Source organism: Cervus canadensis, chromosome 5 (assembly GCF_019320065.1).
Source record: "Cervus canadensis isolate Bull #8, Minnesota chromosome 5, ASM1932006v1, whole genome shotgun sequence".
NCBI classification, from domain to species: domain Eukaryota; kingdom Metazoa; phylum Chordata; class Mammalia; order Artiodactyla; family Cervidae; genus Cervus; species Cervus canadensis.
The window spans coordinates 97,462,813-97,489,192 of NC_057390.1; the positions used below are offsets into that span (position 1 = coordinate 97,462,813).

Here is a 26,380-nt window from a genome sequence, read left to right on the forward strand (position 1 = left end):
GCGCCTCTGTGCAGGGAGGACTAGTGAGCAGTGAGGTCTGGGGAGACAAACCACCCGGGTGTCTGACCTGGAATCCTGCACTTTTTCTTCAGTGACAAGGCTTGGGGTCTGGCATGCCTGGACTCCCGTTCCTCCAAATATGACTGGTGGACCAACAGCATCCGTATCCCCGGGTACTTGTTGGGAACACAGAATGCCAGCTCCCACCCCAGGCCGATAAATCAGACTCTGCATCTCTAATGAGGTCCCAGGTGATGGGCGTGTGCATCCCAGGTTGAGAAGAGATGACCCAGAGTCCCCTTCACCCCTCACCCAGGCTGAGTGAAATTCTGTTGCTGGGGTCGTTCACTTACTCAGTACACAATTATTTGCCATTTGCTATGGAGAAGGCAATGGCACCCCACTCCAGTACTCTTGCCTGGAAAATCCCATGGACGGAGGAGCCTGGTAGGCTGCAGTCCATGGGGTCGCTGAGTCGGACATGACTGAGTGACTTCACTTTCACTTTTCACTTTCATGCATTGGAGAAGGCAATGGCAACCCACTCCAGTGTTCTTGCCTGGAGAATCCCAGGGACGGGGGAGCCTGGTGGGCTGCCGACTATGGGGTTGCACAGAGTCAGACACGACTGAAGTGACTTAGCAGCAGCAGCAGCATGTGCTAGGAGCCAGCTTAGGTGCTAGGGATACAGGGAATAAGGTGGAAAAGAACCCCCAATCTTTCTTAGGGAGCTTGCTGGCCAGCCAGACATGAAGCCAGAAGTGGAATGAGAAATCACAAGTAGGATGGATCGTGAAACCATCCGTACCCAGACAGCACAGTATTTGTATCTTGTTGGGATTGCAACCGGCAGAATTTATCCAGGGACTTTGCTGATGGTCCTCCGGTTAAGGCTTCACCTTCCAATGCAGGGAGTATGGGTTTGATCCCTGGTAGAGGAGTTAAGATCCCACACGCCTGGTGGCCCAAAAACCAAAAAACATAAAACAGAAGCAATTTGTAACAAATTGAATAAAGACTTTAAAAATGATCCACACCAAAAGCGAGAAAAAGTCTTTAGCAAAAAATTTATTCCAATGAGAAAAAAATCTGTGTTACAGTTTGTGCTGCCTCATTTCATTTTGCATATTAAACCTTATCTTAGACTATTTTGTACTTGAATGTTTTTTCATTGATGTGAAATACATATAATCAACCATCTGAAGGATATAATTCAGTGGTATTTAGTGTATTTGTAATGTTTTTCAACCACCACCTCCTTGTACCCACTAGGCAGTCACTCTCCACTCCCTTCTCCCCTCATCTCCTGATAACCACTCGTCTGCTTGCCGTCTATGGATTTGCCTATTCTGGCTTCTTTTGCTTGGTGAAGTGTGGTCCGGGTTCACCTACATCATTGTTCAGTCGCTCAGTCATGTCTGACTCTTTGCAACCCCATGGACCGCAGCACTCCAGGCTTCCCTGTCTTTCGCCATCACCTGGAGCTTGCTCAGACCCAGGTCCATCGAGTCGGTGATACCATCCAACCATCTCATCTTCTATGGTCCCCTTCTCCTCCTGCCCTCAATCTTTCCCAGCATCAGGGTCTTTTCTAATGAGCTGGCTTTCCACATCAGGTGGCCAAAGTACTGGAGTTTCAGTTTCAGCATCAGTCCTTCCAATGAACACCCAGGACTGATCTCCTTTAGGATGGACTGGTTGGATCTCCTTGCAGTCCAAGGGACTCTTAAGAGTCTTCTCCAACACCACAGTTCAAAAGCATCAATTCTTCGGTGCTCAGCCTTTTTTATGGCCCATCTGTCACATCCATACACGACTACTGGAAAAACCGTAGCTTTGACTACATGGACCTTTGTTGGCAAGGTCATGTCTCTGCTTTTTAACATGCTCTCTAGATTTGTCATAGCATATATTGGTACTTAACTCCTTTTTAATGGCTGAGTACTATTCCATTGTAGGTATGAACTACAGTTTGCTTATCCACTTATTCATTTGGTTTTTAAAAATTAATATTGTTTTAAAAATTACGTATTTCTTTCTGGTTGCACTGGGTCTCGTTTGCTGCATGTACATTTCCTCTAGTTGCAGGGCTCGGGCTTCTCATTGCAGTGGTTTCTCTTGGTGCGGAGCAGAGGCTCTAGGCGCGAGGACTTGGTGGTTGTGGTGCACAGGCTTTAGCTGCCCTCAGCAAATGGAATCTTCCCCGATCAGGGATCAAACTCGTGTTCCCTGCCTTGGCAGGTGGACTCTTAACTGGGCCACCAGGAAGGTCCTCCACTCATTTGTTGATGGACATTTATGTTAATTAAAAAGAAATCTTTCAGTTTAAAACAGGCCCCTGTTGGGAATTCCCTGGTGGTCCAGTGGTTAAGATGTCACACTTCCACGGAAGGAGGCACGGGTTCAGTCTTCGGTCAGGGAACTAAGATCCCGCAGGCTGTGTGGCGAGAAAAATAATAAAGTAAAATAGGCCTGTGTCTTTCTTACATGAAACAGATCACCTTGGGGAACTTTGTGAGGCAACGATGCTCATTTTGGATGATTATGTTATCAAAATGTCAGTTGTTGTCACTTATATGAGTCTGTAAGGGTCAAATCAGAGCATTACCTGGAGGACAGGACCCCAGGTTACATTCACAGGGCTCCCAGACATGCTGGAATGGTAGATGCTGGCAGTTGAACACCACCCATTTGGGTGTGCAAAGAATGAATTTTGCACCCACAACACTGCATGAAGTCAGTGGCAGTTCTGGGCCCCTTCCCCATTATATTAACTCAACATTGACTCAACAGCCATTTATCGAGGGTCAGTTCTGCGCTGGGCCCTGGATAGACGACAGCAGGCCTCCCGGGTTTCCCTGTAAAACGCCTGAAGGACCGTGGGATGAGAGCTGGGAAGCCCACTAGGGGAGGGGCTCCGCCGGGCCCCTCCTGGGGTTCTGAAGACACCCTGCCCCCTCCCGCTGTCTATTGCAGGGGGCCCTGCGGCTCTGAGGGAAATCAGCTTGAAAATGAAAGCCCTGGGCATCAGTGCGAGCAGCGGAAGAAGGTATTTGTGGGGATAAGGCGCTCAGATGGAGCTTTCCGCCTGTAAGCACAGAGCCACCTGCAGCATTGCCAGGGACACACATGCCACATCTGGAAAGATATCAGCCTAATCCACAGCTTGTCATTTGGGCGGGAAGTACTCGCTCTCCTTGGAGGATCTTCCTAATTATGGGCTGGATTTGTGCCAGGAAAGCCGAAAGAGAGGGAAATAAAGCGGCAGCGCACAGGTGCGGCACAGCCCCGCCCCAGCCCCGCCCCACCCCACCCCCGGAAGGCCGCCCTGCCGGTGGTCCTGGCTGTGGACCCCGGAAAAGCTTCACGGTTTGAACCCACTGAGACGTGTGTTGCCAATCATTTGTTGCTGCTGGTGAAAAACTGGACTTCTGCAAGTCATTGCTTTTTTGGTTCTTAGCAAATTGTGGTGAAAGACATAGAACATTTACCATCTTCCCCATTTAAAAATATGTATGTATTTATTTATTTGGCTATGGTGGATCTTAGCTTTGGGATATAGTAGTTTTAGTTGTGGCACGTGGGTCTAGTTCCCTGATCAGGGATTGAACCTGGGACCCCTGATTTGGGAACATAAAGTCTTAGCCACTGGACCATGAGGGAAGTCTCCATTTTACCCATTTTTAAGTATGTGAAATACATTCCCGGTGTTGTCCAACAGTCACCATCCATCTCCAGAACTTTTTCTTCCTCCCAGACTGAAACTCTGTCCCCACTGAACAAGAAGTGAGAGGCTAATATTGTCAGCCCTTACATGGTGATGCTAACCACGAAGGACCTTTCTGACTTAATTGCTGTAAACGATCATAGTGGATGGAGACTTTCCTCAAGACCTAGGTGTGTCCCCGGGCACTGTGAGAACTCCTGAACTTGACCTACAAGTGGCCATGTGGGCAGCTGATTGGCTCTTTTCTCTTGCAACTAGACATGGGCTTGCAGCAAATGATCATCCTGCAATTGACTGAGGGCTCTCCTCTGTGTCGGGGAGTGTGCCGAAAGATGTATGGGCATCACCTCGTTCAGGCTGACCTTTCAGCAGCCTCGTGACATAGGAATTAGTTCTTCCACTTTATAGAGGAGAAAACTGGGGCTCCAGCAGTGTAGATGACCAGCCCCCAAAGTCTCAGAGTCGGTAAAATAGGGGAGCTGGTACACAAACTTGAGCCAGAATTGGCACTCTGTCGCTGATTCTGCAATTTGTATTTTTCAACTAAGGGGGAAAAAAAACCAACTAAGGGGGGACTTCCCGGTGGTCCAGTGGTTAAGACTCTGGACTTCCAATGCAGGGGGCCCGGGTCCCACCCCTGGATGGAGAACTAGATCCCACAGGCTGCAACTAAGACCCCGCATGCCACAACTAAGACCCGACACAGCTAAATATATATTTTGTTTAAGAAATCAACCAACAAGTGAAATCTGATGTGGAACGTGGTTGAAGGTGGCCCGGCTCTATCAATTAGCGCCTTGCCTCTATTGCAGGGATGCAGAGAGCAAACTAGGTCAAATTAACTGATCCTTTTCTATTTCAGGGGACCCCTCCAAAGGGAAAAAAAAAGCCATATTATCTCATTCCAGGGCTTCCCAGGTAGCTCAGCAGTGAAGAATCTTCTGGCAAATGCAGGAGACACAGGAGATGCTGGTTTGATCCCTGTGTAGGAAAGATCCCCTGGAGGAGGAAATGGCAACCCACACCAGTATTTTTGCCTGGAGAACTCCATGGACAAAGGAGCCTGGTGGGCTACAGTCCATGGGGTCACAAAAGAGTCGGACACGGCTGAATGACTGAGCCACGGACATTCCCATTCCAGTTTCAAGCCTAGTAAATTATTGAGAGCAGCTCACCCTGGGAAGCTGCAGAGGACTTATTCCCCACCCCGCCCGCCATCCCCCACCACGAGGAGACAACCTCTCCTGCTCCCCGGGAGAGTGACCTCTCCCCCTGCCCCGCACAAAGCAGGGTGCAGACGTGGCTCCCGTCTGCCCAGGATGGCATGCCCGCTGCTGCCTCCCTCCATGTGCTCCAAACTCCCCCTCCCCTTCAACTCGCACTAAGCTGCTGACAGCAGCGAACACGAGGACTTCAAACGCCCTGTGCAACGTATATGTCAGAAGAGCGGCTTTCTAGAATGCTGAAAGGGAGAACACACCAGAAAATGGGGCTGATGAAAGCATCCACCTGTGCCTGGCCCTAGAATTCTTCTTCATAAAAACACCCAGCGTTCAAAGGATCTCCACTGAAGGAAAAGACCTCCTTTAGGAGCGCAGTTTCCATGGCTGTGGGGTTATTGGTTTTACAGCCAGACACTGTATAAGGCAGTGAGGGGCCGCCAGGGGAGGTAGCCACTGTTCACTGGTGACACTGTTATGCGCTTTATTTGGGAGGGCGGCTTAATTAATGACGACTTGGAGGTGCTAGCTGTTTGCAAGGTAATACTGGTCTCCTGGGCGGAGGGCTCATTTAGGTTTTTGGTTTAATTCAGAAATGAAGAGAGAGAAAAAGCTCAGATTTTAGTGGATCAAGAACACACACACATTATACATGCAACAAAAAACTCAGCATGACCCTGGGAAGACTGAGGAGGGGAGGAACAGAAGGGCCCTGCATTCAATTGGATTCAATATAACACATCATCCTTGACAACTTTCTCTCTCGCATATATTGCATCAGGCAGTGTAATGTTGTGTTTAAGGCATAGCTTTGACTCAGACAGACAGATCTAGTTTTGAAGTTCAGCCCCACCTCTTCTAGCTACCTGACCTTGGGCAGGTATTTAATCAACCTTTCAACATCTCTAAGCCTCCTTCTTTTTTTAAAAAAAATTATTTATTTGGCTGCGCTGGGTCTTAAGGGCATAACGGATATCGTTTCCCCAACCAGAGATTGAACCCGGGTCCCTGCGTTGGGAGCGCAGAGTCTTAGCCACTGGACCACCAGGGAAGTCCCACCTCTATCTTTTTGTAAAGCTGGGACAGTCCTACCTGCCACCTGGTGTGACTGTCAGGCTCAGCTGGGGACATGTAAGACAGTAAGCCCTTGGCAGAGGTCTGGTGACAAGGCACAGTAGGGGACAGAGGTGAATGAAGGATCCCAGGCCCTCACCTCTCGGCTGATCAAGAGACAGACCTGTCTGACTAACGCCAAGGTCATGGGAAAAGTCCAACAATTGGGACGTGAACCAGGACAGAGCAGACAGAGGGAGTAATCAGAGAAGGGGGCCTTTTTACTAGTGGGGGCAGTCTAGAGGTTTGTTTAATATTTTTCTCTCTTTGTCACTTAGGTATCATTGTCGTCCATAAAATTCACCCATTCTAAGCATCCAGTTTGGTGAATTCTGGTAGCTGTGTACAGTCACATGACCTCCCTCACGGTCAAGATATAGGATCATTTTCTTCCCCTTAAAATCTCTCTTGTGCCCCTTCACACTGCATCTCCTTTTCTCTTCCTGGCCCCGGGCAATCTTGGATTGTTTTCTGCCAATAGAGGTCTGTTTTCCCTAGAATTTTGTGTAAAAGGAACCACACCGTTCAGTCTTGGGGTTTGACGTTAGCATAATGCTTTTGTGATTTATCCGTGCTGTGGCATGCGTCTGTACTTCCTTCTCTCTTATTGCCAAGTGGTTTTCCATGTATGGATGCATGTTTGGGTTGTGGCCAGTCTGGGGCTACTATGAAGAGTTCTGTGATGAACGGCCACACACATGTTTTTGCCTAGGCATATATTTTTATTTCTCTTGGGTAAATACGTAGGCATGGGAGCTGGGTTACATAATAAGTACAACATTTATAAGTGTCTTGGAGAAGGAAATGGCAACCCAGTCCAGTATTCTTGCCTGGAGAATTCCATGGACAGAGAAGCCTGGTGGGCTACAGTCCATGGGGTCACAAAGAGTCAGACGTGACTGAGTGACTAACACTTTCTGTTGTTTCCCAAAGGAGCCATCCCAGTCTGCATCCTCACCAGCAGTGGCTGAGAGTTCTGGGTGCTCCATATTCTCACTCACGCTTGCTATTGTCAGTATTTTTAAATTTGATGCCTGAGTTTTGGAGGATGCTTAAGAGTTTGGTAGGCAAATGAGTTGGGGAGGATATTCCAGATAAAGGAAACAGCACCTGGAGAATCAGGGATACAAGAAGGATGCTGTATGCAAGAGCTGCTAGGGAAAAAGGGTGGGGCCTGGGAGTGTGGAATTTGAGAGAGATGACTGTAAAATGTGGGCACATGCTGGATGTGGGCCTAGATTGTGAATTATGAAAGCATTGACAACACTAGCTCCCATCAAGTCCTAAGCTTCTGAGAGTTGGGTCCCCTTCTACAAATGAGGAAATGGAGGCATGATTCATTCATATTTTGCATCCAAAGACTTAACTGGTGGTTCAGTAGATAAGACTCCATGCTCCCAATGCAGGGTGCCTGGGTGCAATCCCTAGTGGGGTAACTAAGATCCCATGAACTCCAACCAAGCCCATGCACCACAACTGCAGAGCGCGCACACTCTGAGCCAGCGTGCCGCAACCAGAGAAGCACGTGTGCTGCGATGAAGACCCAATGCAGCCAAAACAAAGCAAAACAAAAACAAAAAAACCTCCAAATAGCTATCCACATCGCTAGTAACTGTAGCTGTCCAGGCCGTGTGCTTAAACCATTATACCACACTGCCTGCTTGGAGATCTTAGTTCTGGCCCTACACTTTAAAAAGTTCGAAATAAAGAAGTGAAATGAAAGGAACTGATTTTTTTGCAAGACCACCTGGCTGCAGAATGTCAATAGATCGGAGGCCAGGAGACCCAGGGGAGGCCCCTGCAGCTGTGCAGAGGAGAGACGAGAGGTCTTAGGTTAGGTCAGCAGTTGTGGGGATGGCTTGAGGAGTTACTTAGGAGTTCCCTGATTGAGGGTGGAGGACAAGGGAAAGAAGTTGAAGGTGGATATCAAATTTTGGCTTGGACACCCGAGTCAATGATGGTAACTCTAAGCAAAATAGAAAATTCCAGAGTGGGAGCAGGTCTGCAGAAAGATGGTGAATATGGTTTGGACTTGTGGATGTGGGCCTTGGGTCTGACACAAACTATGGTCTTTTGGTGCCGGCGGTTTTAATGTTCACAGGAAGGGCAAGAAGTCCTGTGGTATTCGGTGATGTATAGTTCTCTGGATAAATAAATAATAATATATATTAATAATTATAGGTAATACTGTATTTATTACTGATTTATTTGGCTCTGCTGGGTCTTTGTTGCTGTGCATGGGCATTCAGCTTGGCACAGTGAACGCAGGCTACTCTGTTGCGGTGCGTGGACTTCTCATTGCGGTGGCTTCTCTGGCTTCAGACCACAGGCTCTAGGATGTGCGGGCTTCAGCAGTTGCAGCGCACCGACTCAGCAGTTGTGGCTTATGGGCTTAGTTGCTCTTAGTTGCATGTGGGATCCTCCCGGACCAGGGATCGAACCTGTGTCTCCTGCACTAGCAGGCAGATTCTTTACCACTGAACCACCAGGGAAGCCCCTGCCGCTTCTGTCTTGACAAGAGCTTTGACGCTACTTCTTTGGGAGCCTAAGCGAAAATCAAGCTTGTTCCCCAGAACAGTCTTAGAGCAGCCAAGTGGTGTTGGCCTGGGCACTGACATTACGCATAGGCAATACTTGTCTAGCACTTTCTTCCTCTCTTCTGGCCACCTGGGGTACACTGGGCATGGAGAAAAGGGGAGAAGGTGGTGAGCCATCCAGAAGCCAGCCATGGGAGGACCAGTCAAAAGAGAAGAAGGGGCCAAGGTTAAATTCGATGATTTTCAAGTCTTTGAAGAATTGTTCCATAGAAATGGAGACAGCTTTTCTGATTCACTCCAGAGGGAGTAAGAATGTAAATGCCACCAACACTGGATCCTCATCAGGTATCGGGTCTCGGCCAGGCAACTAGGACTCAATGGGTGGGGTGCCTAATACAGAAGGGGTGCCTCATCATGGGAACTAAACACTAGATTAGAGAGCCATGGACTTCACAGGGAACAATTATTGTGTCTGAGTGGCAGGGTAGACCAGATACCCTCTTGGCCCTTTCCCCCAGTTTCTTTTACTCTAAGAGGCAATTCCATTTCTGATAAGATGATGCCTAAAAAGCAATTGGCTTCCCAAGTAAATTAGGGGTAAAGAATCTGCCTGCCAATGCAGGAGATGCTGGTTCAATCCTGCTTTGGGAAGATCCCCTGGAGGATGAAATGGCAACCGGCTCCAATATTCTTGCCTGGAAAATTCCATGGATAGAGGAGCCTGGTGGACTACAGTCCATGGAGTCACAAAGAGTTGGACATGAGTGAGCATGCATGTGAAAAGCACATGTTGGATTCATGGTGGGTGCTCAGTTAACACAAACTACTTGACTTTTCTTTGGTCAAACATCATGGCAGGGAGGCTAGATATGCCTGGGCCTGGCCTGATGCTTGGCTTGGACTCTCTCCTGCATGCCCTCGGTGAGTTTCAGCTCCTCCTCAGTAAGAGGAAGGGAGTAACTCGGTGATTTCCAAAATTCATTCCAAATGAAACATTCAGATGTGTCTCATGTTAGTTAAAATCGCACCTGAAAAAATTCATTTAAAAAAAACAACAACATAGAAACATTTCATAAAAAGGACTTCAGTCTGGAGGCTGGGGCCAGAAGCATCAGATAGTGGTCCCCAATCCTGCATCTTGCTGCCCACTGTGGTGGCAATTCCTGAATGCTAGGCTAAGATTCAGAAAGTCTGGGTAAGAGTGGGTGTTTCCCCCTTCAGTTATCTTTCAGTGTCTCACTTCTGAGTATATAGAAATCATTTGCTTTTCTAATTTACAATACTTCCTTTGGAAGCGGTGTCTCTTACTGATTCAGAGAAAGGAGGACATTTGTTTTAATGGATTTGAATTTTATCAGCCTGTGTATTTGCACCAAAGCATAATAATAATAAATTATGGTCCTAATAAGTAGGCTGCCCAGAAAGATGATGGTGGCCTCCCCCAATTATTGATGTACAATCTTTGGAATTTAGGGGCATCATAATTTATCAGGGTTCATTTTTTCCTATCCAATTTGAGGAAAGGCAGCTGTGTTTTGTAAGCAATAAACTCTGCCACTGTATTTCTTGGCTAAGCAGAGAAAAGCATTCTTATTATTTTTTGCCTGTTTCCTAGTTATTACTGCAGTATCTAGTAGCTTCTTTACGGGAAAGAGTTTATCAATATTTCAATTATAAACTCCAATTTTCAGGAGGTTTGTAACTCGTCTATTTAAAAATCAGATCAGGCAGAAACCACAGTGACTTGTCATGCCGGGAACTCGAGTGCTCTCTAAAATATTCAACAACCGGTGTGAGACAGTTTGCTTGCTTTCAACTTTGAGGGTGAAACTTTGGTTTTTCTAACCAACATGAGTAAAGTGGAATTAAGCTTCTTTTTCCATCAGAAATATTCAGATGTTCCTGGGGTTTTTGCTGCCTGCAGCAGAAGGGAACAGATGGTAGAATCAGTGTCTCCACATACCCTCCTGGCAGCTATGTTCTGGAGAAGCTGCCCCCAGATCACCTTTTTTTCTTTTTACCGATTGGGTGGGGTAATGTGATCCAACACCCTTTAGAAAGGAATGGGGTGGTGAATCCTTTTCTGTTAATAGAAGTGAAGACTCCATCGGAAAAGCAAATAAGTGCTCTTAATTTTGCGACGGACACACTGGGTTTTTTTATACATAAGGTATTTATTTATTTGCTTAGTTTCTTACTGATGTTTGGCAGTGCTGGGTCTTCGCTGCTGCGTGGGGGCTTTCTTTAGCTGTGGCACAACTACTCTCTAGTTGCGGTGCGAGGGCGTCTTGCCGCGGTGACATAGGCTGTCGGCGCCTGGGCTCAGTAGTTGTGGCTTTAGAGCTTAGTTGCCCAACAGCACGTGGGATCTTCCCGGACCAGGGGTTGAGACTGTGTCCCCTGCCTTGGCAGGTGGATTCTTAACCACTGGGCCATCAGAGAAGTCCTGGCACGTTGGCTTTTTAGAAAAGTGGACATGCCCACAGGTGTAGCCAGAGCCTCATCGTTGAGTGCTCCCTCACCGTTGAGCTGACAAGGCAGGCGAGTCACGGACGGTGCAGGCTTCAGGGTGGACTGGCCACATACTCCAGGACCCAAGGACAATCTGTTGACCTCAACCAACCCCTGGCTGAAGGCAGTTCTCCCCATCCGAGTCACACACCAAGGACCCCCTAAAGTCCCCTTCAATCAGAAGTGCTTGGTCACTTAGAGCACCTGAGGGCCGCGAGGACCCAAATGTCATGACGCTCCATGCATAGTACCCTCTAGTTACGGTCCCATATAGACTATTTCATCCTGTTGGTGTTTAGAAGAGAAGCGGATAAATTAGCCTGTGGGAAGAACTCCTGCCGTGTCTCATACAGGAGGGGGCAGCCTTCTTATCCTACTTGCAGACCTTATCTGGACCTTGCTTGGGCCTCCTTAGGGATGGATGGAATCTAGCTCCTGGCAATGTCCTCTGTCCCTGCAGCAGAGCCCGTTAGTACTTTGCATGGGCTTCTCACCTTAAAAATAAGGATGAATCCTCCATAATCGTTCCCCACTCTGCTGCCAACAAGGCAACATTGTCAGTGTAGGGCATGAAGTTCTAATTTGAGGGTTTGGGGTGGCCATGGGATGTGGTGGCCAGCATGTGGGCTTTGAGTCCACGGACCCCAGCTCTCGTCCTGCCTCAGCCACCTACTAGCTGAGTGCCCTTGAACAAATTGCATAACTGCTGTTGGTTTTCCCATCTGTAAAAATGGGGAGAATCATACATACCTGGGAGCATTGCTGTGGGGATTGAATGAGAAAGTGAGTGCCAATACATTCATTCACTCATGCATTTATTCATACTCATTAATTCATACACTCATTCATTCATATTCATTCATTCATTCATACATATTCATTCATTCATACACTCATTCATTCATTTGTACATTCATTCCTTCATTCATTCATACACTGTCTCCTTCTCTTTTTTTGGCTGCACTGCAGGGCATGCAGGATCTTACTTCCCCAACCAGGGATGAAACCCGAGTGCCCTGAACTACTGGACCACCAGGGACATCCCATTCACTGCCTTTTTATGAAGCACCTACTATGTGTCAGGCACCAGCCTAGGCTCTGGGGGGATGATGGCGGATGAGAGAGACAAGGTGCCTTGCTCAAGATAATGCTTTAATGGGGGAAAACAGACCATAAAGGATTAACTAAAAACTTGTGTTTCTTGTGGCAAACAGCTGGACAGAGGCAGGGAAGGCTGCCCCGGGTGGAAGACTGGGGACAGAACCTGTCCACAGTAGCGGCTGTCCTTCCTTAAAGACACATTTCCGGGGCACCTCCTCCAGCCAGCCTGGCCTCACTCCCACCCTAATGTCTCCTGCTCTTTGCCCAGCACGTACGCCTGTTCCTGGCCATGCCCCATCCACAGCTGACTCCACGTCTCTCCTGCACGTCGATGGCCGGGAGCTCAGAAGCAAAGCCTAACTGAGATTTCCAGACGGGCGTCCATCTCAGTGGCCCTGCCGCCACAGCAGACCTCGGGCCTGTCCCTGCTCCCTCTGGCCATCATGGGACAACAGCAGGTCAAAGAAACTGTTCAGTCTAGGCAACAGCAGATGGGAAGAGGCTCCTGATCCAGCTGGAGATCTTGAAAAGGTCATGCCCCGACCACAGGGCAACAAAGGGCAGCCCTCTGTTTACTCAGGAGCCCACCCTGCCCCTAGGACCGTCTCCTAGGGGTGAGGGAGGCAAGGGTGCAGCTGAGATCGGAGCATCCCCTGGCAGAGCCCTCTGCCCACTGCGAAGCTGGGCAGCCTCTTCCCGCACGGGCTCTCCAGTGGCTCAGAACCCCAGTCACTGACAGGAGGCCACATCTCATCAAAGGAAAAAAAAAAGGATTCAAATCAAGATTTTGCTATTATTTTTCTCTGATTCGAGTGCAGCGAGGAATAGCTCAGTTGTGTCACTGACTAGTTTTTCATTTGTGTTTTTGTTTCATGCTTCAATATCTTCCTCCAGCTGCTCATGTCTCCCTTTCTTTCTCCTCGCTTTGATCTATTCGTTTTCCCCAGAAATGGGGTTTATAAATCATTGTAATGCAGCCTTGGGAAAGATGGTGCTTAGTGCAGGGAGAAATACATTGCTGCTAACAGCCCCGGCAGGGAGAAAAACTCTCGGCTTGTTGCTGGGTTTCTGGCGACGGGTTACTGATGGTATTTGCTTTTTATGTCTGCGCGCGTGCCATCGGGCCAGGGCCGCGGGGAGCGTTCCACACGCCACCTTTGTAATATTTCAAGCCTCCACTGGCAGGCGAAAACAAACGGCTGCTGCCTGCTCCCAGGGAAGCAGAGAGAGGAAGGGAAGGGAAACACGCACACAAGGAAGGAGCATAACGAAGTGGGCATGTTTGTCTTTGGGGTCCACCTCGGGTAATCCCAGCTCCAAGAACATCCTTCTGTTCCCTTCCTTAAACCCGTCTGCACATCCGACGTCACGAGCCCGGCCTCTGGGGTCCCCAGGCCCAGCTCTCCCCGGCACAGTTAGGAGCCTGACAGCCCTGGTCCCTTCTTTCCTGAGGCCCTTGCCTCCCTCGTCGTGTTTTATGGGCCCATTTTCTCGGCAGCTCAGAGCAACAGAGAAGCTCTGGGCTTGAGCTGCGGGTCTCCTTCCCACTCAGAGCGGGGCCTCGCTGCGCGTGTGAGATCTAGGACGCCGCAATGAAAACCCCACCAGGCCTTAAATCAGAACATCAAGAAGGATCCCGTCGTCCTGGAGCCAGACACGTTCGTGCCGGCTGGGCCCTCGGCGGGCCTGCGTCGCGCCAAGTGGTGTTTATAGCTGCCGCCTCTTTTCCGGGGACTTTGACGTCTTCCTCATCAGCAGGCCTCTCCACCTGCTTGTACCTGGCAGGGGGGCATGGGCAGCTCAGCGGATCCTGACTTGCCCACCTCCTTTCCTCCAAGTGGGGCATCTGGGCTGAAGCTTCCCAGCCCCGTGTCACCTAGCCACTTCCCCTTCCCTCTGAAGCAAAGTAGTATCCTATCAACGATCGTGACTCCGCTAAAGAAAACGTGTATTTCCTTTCGAAGGTCAGGTCTGCACAGGTCAGAGTGACATGGAGACCATTCCCCGGGGATTTGGCGCTGTGTAGCCCAGCGCAGCCCTCTTCATGGAGATTTCTGCAGTGATGGAAGCCACCTGTTTCCACTCCATCTGTCAGGGTCACCGCCATCTCAGAGACACGCTGAGCACTTGAGATCTGGCTCATGCAACCAAAGACTAAATTTTCAATTGTTTCAAAAACCCTAAATGGTTAAAATGGATAACCAACAAGGACTTATTGAACAGCACATGTATCTCTGCTCAGTGTTATGCGGCAGCCCGGACGCGAGGGGAGTTTGCGGGGGGGAATTGATACTTGTTTACGTATGGCTGAGTCCCTTTGCCGCTCACCTGAAACTAGCGAATCAGCTATCGTCGTAGAGTCGACGAGTTGTGTCTGACTCTTTGTGACCCCATGGACTATAGCCCCCCAGGCTTCTCTGTCCATGGCATTTCTCAGGCAAGAATACTGGAGTGGGTTGCCATTTCCTTCTCCAGGGTACTCCAGTATAAAATAAAAACTTTACAAAAATAAATAAATAAACCTAAATAGCATTTGTGACTAGTGGCTGTCGTCTTTGGCAGCACAGATGTAGACAGACACAACGGAAAATTCAGAGAGGAAGCCTGCTTTGGGTTATGTCTTTCACAATACCTAGAAGCAGCTTTTCCAAGTAGGCTATTGCTGAAAAAGAATGGAGATGTGTACAAGGAGATAAAAGTATTGGGAACAAAGTCATGAAACGGTTGAGCCCTTTTGAAGTCACACTCTTTCCCCCAAGCACAACCAGGGGTGAAGACACTCACAGATTTGATAACCAGACCAGATCCTGGAAGAAAACTTGCCTTGGGGGTAAAAATGGAAAGATAATCAAGTAAACTGTGACTTGTGTTCTCAGTAGCAGCTTAGCTTACAACCCTGGAATTCTGTAATTTATCTCCCTGCATCCAATCCAGCCTGGATGGATGGATGGGATGTGTGTGTGTGTGTGTGTGTGTGTGTGTGTGTGTGTGTGCTGGAGACGTTAAGAAACTACTCTTGATCATCCTGGTCTTAAAATATCACTCAGTACAGTGCTCCGAATACCCTGTAAGACTTCATAAACCATCCAGTTACTGACCAACTCCTTTATTTATCATGTTTTTTAAATCGTGTTTATTTATTTATTTTTGGCTGTGCCGGGTCTTTGCTGCTGCGTGGGGTTTTTTCCTCTAGTTGCGGTGCGGGGGCTTCTCATCTCAGTGGCTTCTCATGTTGCAAAGCAAGGGCTCTCAGCACAGGCTTCAGTAGTTGAGGCACGTGGGCTTCCAGGGTCTAGATTTAGAGCGCAGGCTCAGTAGTTGTGGCATACTGCTTAATTGATCTCAGGCATGTGGGATCTTCCCAGATCAGGGATAGAACCTGTGGCTCCTGCATTGGCGGGCGGATTCCTGACCACTGAGCCTACCAGGGAAGCCCCTGAGCAGCCCCTTCGAGGCTACTTGAAGAGCTTTCCTGCTGCAGAAAGCTCACTGCGTCCCATTTCCTGCATTGCTCCCCCTGCCACTGCTCTTGCCCTGATTCCTCTCGTGGTTCTTGGCCAGCGTCAGGGGTCCGACTGCCTGGCCACACCTGGGCTCCTTCCCTTCGTGAGCTTGGGGGCCTCGGGCCCCCAACTGGACCTTTCAAACACCCCGTTTCCTCCTCTGTAGAGTGGAAATGATGACAGTGCCCACTTCAAAATCGCGTGACCATGCATCGATGGATGAAGGGATGAATAAAATGTAGTCTCTCCAGACAATAGAATATTATACAACCACGCATATGAGGGAATCCCGACACCTCAGGTGTCAGATGCTTCCCGGTCATCCACCTGAGGTGGATGAACCTCAAAAACATGATGCTAAATGAAGGAAACCAGACACAAAAAGACACATATTATATGATTCCATTTATATGAAATTTCTAGAATAGATCAATCCATAGAGACTAAAAGTAGATTAGTAGGTGCCTGGGGCTGAGGAGATGGGGTGTGGGTAGTGAATGCTTAATGGTACTGATTTTCTTTGGGGGTGATGAAAAGCTTTTGGTGCTCCACAGAGGCAGTGGTTGTAGAACATTGTGAATGTACTAAATGCCACAGATTTTACACTTTAAAACAGTCAATTTTATATTATGTGACTTTCAGTAAAAAAAATTCTTTTTAATTTAAAAATGTATGGGATAGATATATACACACTGTTGTTGTTCATTTGAAAAGTTATGTCCGACTCTTTGTGACCTCATGGACTACAGCATACCAGGCTTCCCTGTCCTCACTATCTCCTAGAGTTTGCTCAAACTCATGTTCATTAAGTTGGTGATGCTATCTAACCATCTCATCCTCAGTCTACCCCTTCTCCTGTTGCCTTAAATATTTCCCTTCTTTGGGGTCTTTTCCAATGAGTGGGCTCTTTGCATCAGGTGGCCAAGCTATTGGAACTTCAGCTTCAGCCTCAGTCCTTTCAATGAATATTCAGGATTGATTTCCTTTATGATTGATCGGTTTGATTTCCTTGCAGGCCAAGGGACTCTCAAGAGTCTTCTCCAGTACCACAATTGAAATATATGAAATAGTAATAAGCTCCTTATTTCATTTTTATTTTTTTTTGGACTCCAAAAGCACTACAGATGGTGACTGCAGGCATGAAATTAAAAGATGCTTGCTCCTTGGAAGAAAAGCTATGACCAACCTAGACAGCATATTAAAAAGCAGAGACATTACTTTGTCAACAAAGGTCTGTATAGTCAGAGCTATGGTTTTTCCAGTAGTCATGTATGGATGTGAGAGTTGGACTATAAATAAAGCTGAGCACCGAAGAATTGATGCTTTTGATCTGGGGTGTTGGAGAAGACTCTTGAGAGTCCCTTAGACTGTAAGGAGATCCAACCAGTCCATCCTAGAGGAAATCTGTCCTGAATGTTCATTGGAAGGACAGATGCTGAAGTTGAAACTCCAGTACTTCGGCTACCTGATGCAAAGAGCTGACTCATTTGAAAAGACCCTGATAGTGGGAAAGATTGAAGGTAGGAGGAGAAGGGGATGACAGAGGATGAGATGGTTGGATGGCATCACCGACTCGATGGACATGAGTTTAAGTAAGCTTCGGGAGTTGGTGATGGACAGGGAGGCCTGGTGTGCTGCAGTCCATGGGGTCGCAAAGAGTCGGACACGACTGAGCAACTGAACTCAACTGAATAAGGACCTACAGTATAGCACAGGAAACTCTACTCAATAATCTGTAATGGCCAATGTGGGAAAAGATTCTAAAAAGAGTGGATGTATGTCTATGGATAACTGATTCACTTTGTTAGCAGAAACTAACACAACACTGTAAATCAACTATACTCCAATAAAATTTATTTAAAAATAGGAAAAAAACATATGAAGGTTCTTTAACATAAAATGCTCAGCCTCGTGCCTGGCACATAATAGAACGTTGGCTGGGCCTCTAGTAGCAGTGATATCCTGATACACATGCTCTGATATCTGTAGCAATCTTCACTTCCCAGCAGACATGTTCTTCCAAGAGGAACAGGCCACACACACTTTTCTTTTTTTTTTTTTCTGAACCAGGTGTCTGTTTATTTTTTGGAAAGCACATCTGCCGGTTTGGCCCCCACAAGGCTGGGGTCCCTGAGAACAGAGACCACCCTGAGCCTGCTGACAAGCAGAGAACAGCCGCCCAAACTCAGGGCCATTAACAGTACAAAAAGTAACAAAACTGAATCTGTGGCTTTCTCTCCCAAGCTTTGAAAGGTAGCAGTCCGGGCTATAAAAGTCTAGAAGCATTGCGTAAGAAGTGTTAAATCTACAGCAAATACATCTTGTAAAAACTCAATAAATTATATATATAGATATATATAAACTTGTAACATCTAATAACATCTGAACCTGCATGCAGGGGTGGCCCCCCCTGAAATTGCCTCCCTGCCTGGAACACATGGCAATTAGAAGAAATTGTATGAAAATACCAGCTTGCTTTGAAGTTTAAAAAAATAAATCTCCTAGAGAAAAATCCTATAGAAATCTACTTCTCCTGCAAAAGAAGGCCAAAGGGAATAAAATATCCTCATGGAATCATCTCAAACTATTAATGACCCTTTAGGGTGCCCAGGGGTTGGCTCCAGCCTTGGGGTGCGGGCTTGGAGGCACCCTCAGCAATCCCCTAAACGAAGCATAAACCTTTTCACTGTTAATAAGTTAAAACTTAAACCTCTGCCATGCAGCTGGCTAAACACTAGGGCCCTGGGGAGCGACGGGACACGGCTCTGGGTGTCGATAAATAGCTTTACAAATATACAGGTCCAAGGACAGAAAAGCCCCTCCCTACTCCGTGGTTTCTCAACAGCGAGTCCCGGGGGGCCTCCCCTGGCTAAGGGGCCCCCTGCCCCCTGCCCCCTGCCCCCTCAGGGTCCCGAGCCTCAGTTGTACCGGCCTGCCTTTTCCCATATAGATATTTATATATATATGTATGGGTATATCATATACACAGCATCTATTTATATAAATGTACACTCATTTCTGGAATAAACCTTTCAGATAGAAGTTAAAGGCTCCCGCCTTCAGGTACCCGTAATTTCAGTCTCTGGGGGGGCTGGGTGGGGAGTGGGGAGGCCTGGAGGTGGGGGGCTGCTAACACCCCAGGCAGAAGGTGCCACTTGGGGGGGAGGTGCGCCACATGGGGGCTTCCCTGTAGGCTCAGCTTGGGCACTTGGAGGGGCCTCGACCCGCTCTGGACACCGGAGCCTGGCCAGCCCCCCGGGGCTCCCTGTGGGGGACTGCGGGCGGGGCAGGGAGCTCGGGGAGGGGCCCAGCGCCTGTCCTGAGGGGTCCCATGGGAGGAGCCCCTTACATTCTACGTTTGGTCCCCTGGTGCTGCCCGTCCAGGTGGCCAGGAGGTCACCGTACAGCAGGGCGAACACCCCAGGGACCCCAGAGCACATGCGTGTGTGCACGCACGCCCACACACACGCACACACACACACACGTGACGTTGTCTGTCCATCCGTCCACCCGTTCCAGGTCTTGGGCCCGGGCCGGCGGGACCCAGCGGGACCCGGTGATCACGGCACGCCAGCGGCAGCTGGGGTCTGTTCTCACATTGATGGGGGCTCGGCCAGCTGGCCGCGGCCCTTCACGTCCGCGAGCCCCCGCTGCCGGGTGGGGCCGGGGGCAGCAGGTCGTGAGCGAACACGGAGTCGTCTCCCGAGGAGCCGGAGCTGGGGGTGTCCTGGCCGCCTGGCGAGTACTGCTCGAAGGGCACTGACAGGTCCAGGTACTCGTCGGTGGACGTCACGGTGAGAACGCGGTCCAGGTCTTCCACCAGCTGCTTGAAAGTGGGCCTCTGCGAGGGCGCGGCGTGCCAGCACTCACACATGATCATGTACAGATCATGCGTGCAGTTGGCCGGCTTGTCCATGCGGTGTCCTTCCTTCAGCAGCTTGAAGAGCTCCTCCACGGGGATGCCGGGGTACGGCGAGCCCCCCAGCGTGAAGATCTCCCAGAGCAGGACCCCGAAGGACCAGACGTCACTTTGGTGGGTGTAGACGCGGTCAAACAAGGCCTCGGGTGCCATCCACTTCACGGGCAGGCGACCGTTGGTGGTCTTCTTGTAGTAGTCGAGGTTGTGCACGTCACGGGCCAGGCCGAAGTCGGCGATTTTCATCACGTTGTCCTCGGTCACCAGCACGTTGCGGGCCGCCGGGTCCCTATGGATGCACTTCTGCGAGGCCAGGTACTCCATGCCCCGCGCCACCTGGTAGGCGCAGGACACCAGGTCTTTGAAGGTCAGCTGCTCCTCGGGCAGCCGGCAGGTGTCGAAGGAGTAGTCAGTGCCCGGGGGCCGCCGCGCCCTTAGGTATTCCCGCAGGTTGCCCTTGGCCGCGTACTCCACCAGCACGTACAGGGGCCCGCCCTGCGTGCAGGCGCCCAGCAGGTTGATAATGTTCTTGTGTTTTCCGATCATCTTCATCATCTCCATCTCGGACACCAGGTCCGATAAGTCCTTATCCGTGGCGTCATCTTTCAGCATCTTCACCGCCACCGTGACGGGCTTGGCAGCTCGGTCCTTGTCGATGCCAATGGCCTCTGCCATGACCACCTGGCCGAAGCAGCCCTCCCTGAGAGGCTTGCCCAGGGTCAGCCGGGCCCGGGACAGCTCCCACTTGGGGTCGGCGGGCAGCTCGAGCTCAGAGACGTTGGCCAGGGTGGGGCCCTCGCCCGAAGACAGCCGTGCGATGCGCACCAGCGGCGTGTTGGAGCTCATAGACGAACTGGACTCCAAGGACACCTGTCGCTTGAGCGGGAAGCGGGAGACCTTGTGCACTGCAGGCGAGCCCAGGCCCTTCTTGGGTGGGCTCCTCAGGCGGTAGAGCGTCACTGCGGCCACGGCCAGGATGAAGAGGAGGAAGCCCAGCCCATAGCTGAGGACGCCCGCAAACACACCGCCAGTCTCACCGGCCTCCACCAGCTCCTCCTCGGCTGGCAGCACCACCAGCCACGCAGAGTGATGGGAAAACCCGATAGAATTGCCCGCCAGACACGTGTACTCCCCCGCGTCCTCAAAGGTGACATTGCGCAAGGATAGAACCTCTAGCTCCTTGTCGGTGGTGTTAGCGCCCGCCGTCTTGAGCACAGTGACGTAGGGCGTGCCGTCGGGCCCCACCTTGCTGCCGTTCACCTCCACGTGCTTCAGCCACTGGATGTGGGGCTGGGCGTCGCTGTAGACCTTGCAGTGGAACTCCACGTCGCTGCCCAGCACGGCGGTCTGGTTGGCGGGCAGCCCCGCCTGTAGGATGGGGCGGTGCGGAGAGCGCTCCAGCACGTCCAGGGTGTAGGTCTGCTGGATTCTGCCGAACTTGTTCTCCACGACGCAAGTGTAGTTGCCGCGGTCCGAGGGCACCACGCTCTCCATGACCAGGCTCCACTGCTGGTGCCGCAGCTTGATGCCCCCCGATGCGGTGCTCGCCCCGGAACTCCTTGCCGTTCTTCAGCCAGGTGATGGACGGCGTGGGGTTGCCAGCAGCCGGGCAGCGGAAGCGAACCGTGTTGGCGGCCGGCACCGCTAGCAGCTTCTTGTCCATCCGCTCGGGCCGCGTCCAGTAAGGGGCCCCTGCTGTGTCCTCGGCCTCGTCGTCCTCATCTTCGTCGTCCCCCGAGGACGGGGCGTCTGTCACGCGCACGTTGAAGAGGCACAGCACCCGCTGGGAGAGGCGCTGGCGGCAGCTGTAGGCCCCAGCGTCCTCGTGGGAGGCGTTGAGCACCTGTAGCCGCTGCGGCCCCACCAGGACGCGGTCCGAGGGTGCCAGGCCCACACCGTCCTTCACCCAGATGGTGGGCTCCGTGGGCGCCCCCGCCGGCAAGCGGCAGCTCAGCTCCACGGTGTCCCCACTGCCAAAGGCCCGCTCCTGCGGGCTGGGCTCGGGGCCTGGGACCTCTGCCGCTCTCCGCGCGACGCGGGGCTCCACGCCCGGGGAACCGAGGACTGCGCCGGTCACGACCGCCACTGCCACGCAAAACGCGAGGACGCTAGCCGGGGCGCCCATCGCGGGGGCGGGGGGTGCGGCGTCCTCAGGCGGCGCGCGCCAGCATGCTGCCCCCCATGGCCCGGCTCTAGCACCGGCGGGAGGAGGGCGCCGTTGCGGAGTCTGGCGGCCCCGGGCGCCCGACTCGCTGAGCGCGGCTCTGGATCGCGCCCGCCGCGCGCCGGCCCAGCGCCTGCGCCTCGTCCCTCCGGCCGTCCGCCCGGGCTCAGTGCTCGGTGCGCCCGGCCGAGCTGGACCGCGCGGCGTCAGCTGCCCGCGCCGCCGCCGCCGCCACCGCGCACTGAGCCCGGGCGGCCCCACACACACTTTTCAAGGGTGATGCTTAAAAGTGACTATGCAAGGAGGATGCTTATAGATAGCACAGGTGAGCCAGGGCTGGTTGAAGGACCTGATGCTTCCGGGTCAGACAAAATGCAGAAGATGTGTGGTTTGGTTCAGGGCGCCTTTTGCCTGCCTCCCTCCATAACGGCAGGAGGAGTTAGAGACCCCGTGGTCCATCCCATTTGTGCCGCTGCTACAATTTGGCTGATGTGTTAATTGCATCTGCCTCGGCAGCCTTGCCTCTGGCTTGGGGACCAGTTCCATTTTGCTACTCACCGGTCCCCAGCAGCTGAGGGGACAGCCCTAGCAGCGGGAGCAGCTTGATTTCTCAAGCCTAGGGAAGCTATAAATCTGGAGCTTTAATCATGTCTTCATGATCATTCAGCAAAGAGCACTGGAGGATTTATTCTGCAGGGACAGCAAAGGGAAGACAGCGGGGGTTGTCGTGGGGGCTATTGGTTTAGCAAAGGTAGAATGGCTCCCCGGGGCCCTTCCCGGGACCGGCCGGTGAACGATGACACCAATGGCCGTAACAAGGCAATTACTGGTGGTGTCGGCAAAGCTTTGTTAAAGAGGCAGGCTTCCTGCATGGACCCGGCGACACCGCTTCAGCCCAGTCACAGCGCCTGCGATTTCCCCTGTCTCTGCTCTAGAGCCGACGTCCTTGAGAAAGCAGTAAGCATTTTTTAAAAGCCCCACGGGTCCTCATGGTTTTCTCTGCAAATGTTAAGGAGGAGGGATCAGGGAAACCCAGGGAGGACTCTGTGGTCCAGGCTCAGAGGGGTAGTGATTAGTCACTGTCACACAGTCAGAGTCCCCAGGTCCCGGAGGGAGCCAATTGCTTTAGTGTGTGGCCTTGGATACAAACCTCAGTCTTGGCGCAGAAGGAATGGAGTGGGTTCCCCTGGGACAGAGAGAAGAAACCCAGCCCCGTTCCCTGGGAGTGATCTCTGTGGGGCATGTCCTCTGAGTTCCTCCAGAAAATGTTCAAGTGCATGCAAGCGTTCCTGTTGGTTTGTTTGGTTTTCCCACCGATGGGTTTTTCTTTTCATCTGCGTCAGAAGTGGGACGTCTTTCCATAGCAGTGGGGGTACCACTTCCTCCTTTCTCAAAGCTTGGCATCTCATTCTGTGGATGGACCATCAGATCTGCAGCCTGCATCACCCCCGGACCCCCAGCAATCCTGCTGAGGTTTTCAACACTATCAAATCACACTGCAAGAACATGTTTGTAACTAAGTGCAAGTATTTCTGTAGGTTAAATTTTAAAAATATATATTTATTGTTGGCTTCACTGGATCTTCATTGCTGCTCACACGCTTTCTCTAGTTGTGAAATACGGGCTTCACGTTGTGGTGGCTGCTCTTGCTGCGGACCATGGGCTCCAGGGACTCAGGCTTCAGTAGTTGCGACTCTCAGGCTCTGGAGCGCAGGCTCAGTAGCTGTGGCACACAGCTTAGTTGCTCTGTGGCATGTGGAATCTTCCCCGACCAGGGATCGAACCCACATCCCCTGGATTAGCAGGCAGATTCTTAACCACTGGACCACCAGGGGAGTCCTCTGTGGGTTAAAACTTAACTGAGCAGTTTCTGGGCCAAAAGGCCTTCACATTTAGAGAGGTCGCAGCTGCTGCAGATTGCCTTGCTCAAGGACTGGCCACTTGCACTTGGGCGCACATCATCTGAGTACCACCTTCCATCCGTCTCCAGGGCAGCTGCCTTTTCCATGCACAGGCTGCTTATATGCTTCTTTCATATTCCCCGACTTCACCATCCCCTCCCTCCACCTGCTAGCCAGCTCTCTGCTGGACAGGTAGACTCAGAACAGGTGCCCAGGGAGGGTGGGACACCACCACGTGTGAAATAGATTTCTGGTGGGAAGCTCCTGGAGAGCGCGAGGAGCTCAGCTCGGCCGAGGGGTGGGGTGGAGGCGGGGGAGGCGGGAGGGGGCCGACTGCGAAGGGATGTATGTTTACATGTAGCTGCTTCCGTTTGTTGTACAGCAGAAACCAGCTCAGCACTGTAAAGCAATTGTTGTTCAGTCGCTAAGTCGTCTCCAACTCTTTGTGGTCCCATGGACTGCAGCACGCCAGGCTTCCCTGCCCTTCACTGTCTCCCGGAGTTTGCTCAAACTCATGTCCATTGAGTCAGTGACGCCATCCAATCATCTCATCCTCTGTCGTCCCCTTCTCCTTTTGCCCTCAATCTTTCCCAGCATCAGAGTCTTTTCCAATGAGTCTGTTCTTCGCATGAGGTGGCCAAAGTATTGGAGCTTCAGCTTTTATACTCCAGTTAAAAAAAAAAAAGAACAGGTGCTCAAAAATATGGAACACGTGGTGAGTTTCTGAGCACCCACTAGGTGCTAGGCATTGTTTCCGGTGCTGCAACAAAGACCCAGGCCAGTCTTCATGGTGGGAAACTGGAACGGGTTACTGGATGAGGTTGGAGGCTCTGTGTCCAACTGGGCCACCCACCTGGATAACCCGAAGAAGGTGGGCTTTCCCAGGCATCCACCGCATGCCAGAGGTTACTCCCAGGAGAAGAGTGGACCTGGCCTCAGTGGAAGAACCCCAGTGACACGGGAGAAAACGGGCCACCAGTCTAATAACGCAAAGAGGGAAGGAGGGGTCGCCGTTACTGGCGGCAGACAGAAATGTGAAATGTGATCCCTGGAGGGAAACTTGAAGTCAGCCTGAGGACAGATGTGTCCCTGTGACCTGCCTATGGGAAGAGGCAAAACCTCACCTGGCTTAGCCTCGAAGGGCAGGAACTTAGCCTTGGATGTACAAGCATCTTAGATACACAGAGTGAATTCTGCTCCAAGGGACCCTGAGCTAGAAAATCCCAAGGGTGGGACTTCCTAATTTTGGCAGCGGTGGGGGGTGGCATTGGGCAGAGGGCTGAGATGGGAACCATGGAAAGAGGTGGATTGACCTAAATCCAAATAAAACCTGCTCACAGGTAACATCTCCATATGGAAGACTGTTTTATCTATTAGCAAGAGAAACTGTCAGGGGGTTGTAAGGAAAAGTGAAGGTGAAAGTTGCTCAGTCATGTCCGACTCTTTGTGACACCATGGACTATACAGTCCATGGGATTCTCCAGGCCAGAATGCTGGAGTGGGTAGCCGTTCCCTTCTCCAGGGGATCTTCCCAACCCAGGGATTGAATCCAGGTCTCCCGCATTGTAGGCGGATTGTTTACCAGCTGAGCCACAAGGGAAGCCCAAGAATACTGGAGTGGGTAGCCTATCCCTTCTCCAGCAGATCTTTCTGACCCAGGAATCAAACCGGGGTCTCCTGCATTGCAGGCAGATTCTTTTCCAGCTGAGCTACCAGGAAATTGTACCTATGTCAGGAAATAGTACCTAAAACCAGCACAAACATTTTATAATTTCATGTTGAAAGGAAATGTGTTACTTTTCTGGTCAACAGATAGGGTATGCACAGCTGCCATTAACTGGATGTGTGCCCCGGGGCTGGACCCCAAGCTCAGCCTCTGTGGATGTTTTCCCATGAGCTCTCTTGATGTCCCCCATTTTGCAGATGAGGAAACTGAGGCTTGGAAAGGTTCAGTGGCTTACCCGGGTTAACAGCACAGGAAGAGGCAGAACTGAGGTTTCAGTTCCAAACCCTTGGAGGAGGAAGTGGCAACCCACTCCAATATTCTTGCCTGGAAAATCCCATGGACAGAGGAGTCTGGGAAGCTACAGCCCATGGGGTCGCAAAGAGTCAGACATGAAGCCAAAGTTATATCTATAAGCTGTGCTTGAGGGAGAGAGGCACCTTGCAAATCCCACTGATGTAGGGCAAAATCCCTCTCTTTGTACAAATGTTGACATATGTGTATGTGTTCAAGTGAGAAAGTCCTAGAAGGACACACCCAGCTATTAACCTGGAGTCTTGAGTGGGTGGGATGTGGGCAAGAAGATTGCTTACTTTGGCTGTGTACACATCTGATCGTTGGATTTCTACAATAAGCAATAACTACTTTATAGACTACCCCTAATGGACTTTCTAAAAAGTCCCCCAATTGTGTCAAATCCCGCCTCTGGGCCCTAGAACAGAACAGACAGCTGCTATAACCACTGTTCCTGGCGCTTTATGGCAGTGATTAGTTTTTAGAAACAAACAGGGTGAACTGGGTGAAGGCATGAGGCGACATAAAAATGAAAGACAAAAAAAAAATTCGACTCAAAAAGAGGCACCAGTGAACTGGGTGGGAGGAATTGTCCCCAGAAACCTCAGAACCTTCCTGCCTGACAGAAGAACTGATCTATGCAACACAAACAGAACCACAGACATAGAGA

General features: G+C 50.9%; 2 protein-coding genes across 2 annotated transcripts in view; one reads left to right on the plus strand and one right to left on the minus strand.

Annotated features, from left to right (window-relative positions):
• CFAP77 (cilia and flagella associated protein 77) overlaps window positions 1–26,380 on the plus strand; it is a 154,141-nt gene that overhangs the window by 31,870 nt on the left and 95,891 nt on the right. The window lies entirely within an intron of this gene.
• LOC122442295 (fibroblast growth factor receptor 3-like) lies at window positions 17,761–22,041 on the minus strand. The gene is given in 2 exon segments (XM_043469928.1): window positions 17,761–21,161; window positions 21,163–22,041. Coding segments are annotated over 2 exon segments (2,409 nt in total). The 5' UTR covers window positions 21,754–22,041; the 3' UTR covers window positions 17,761–19,343.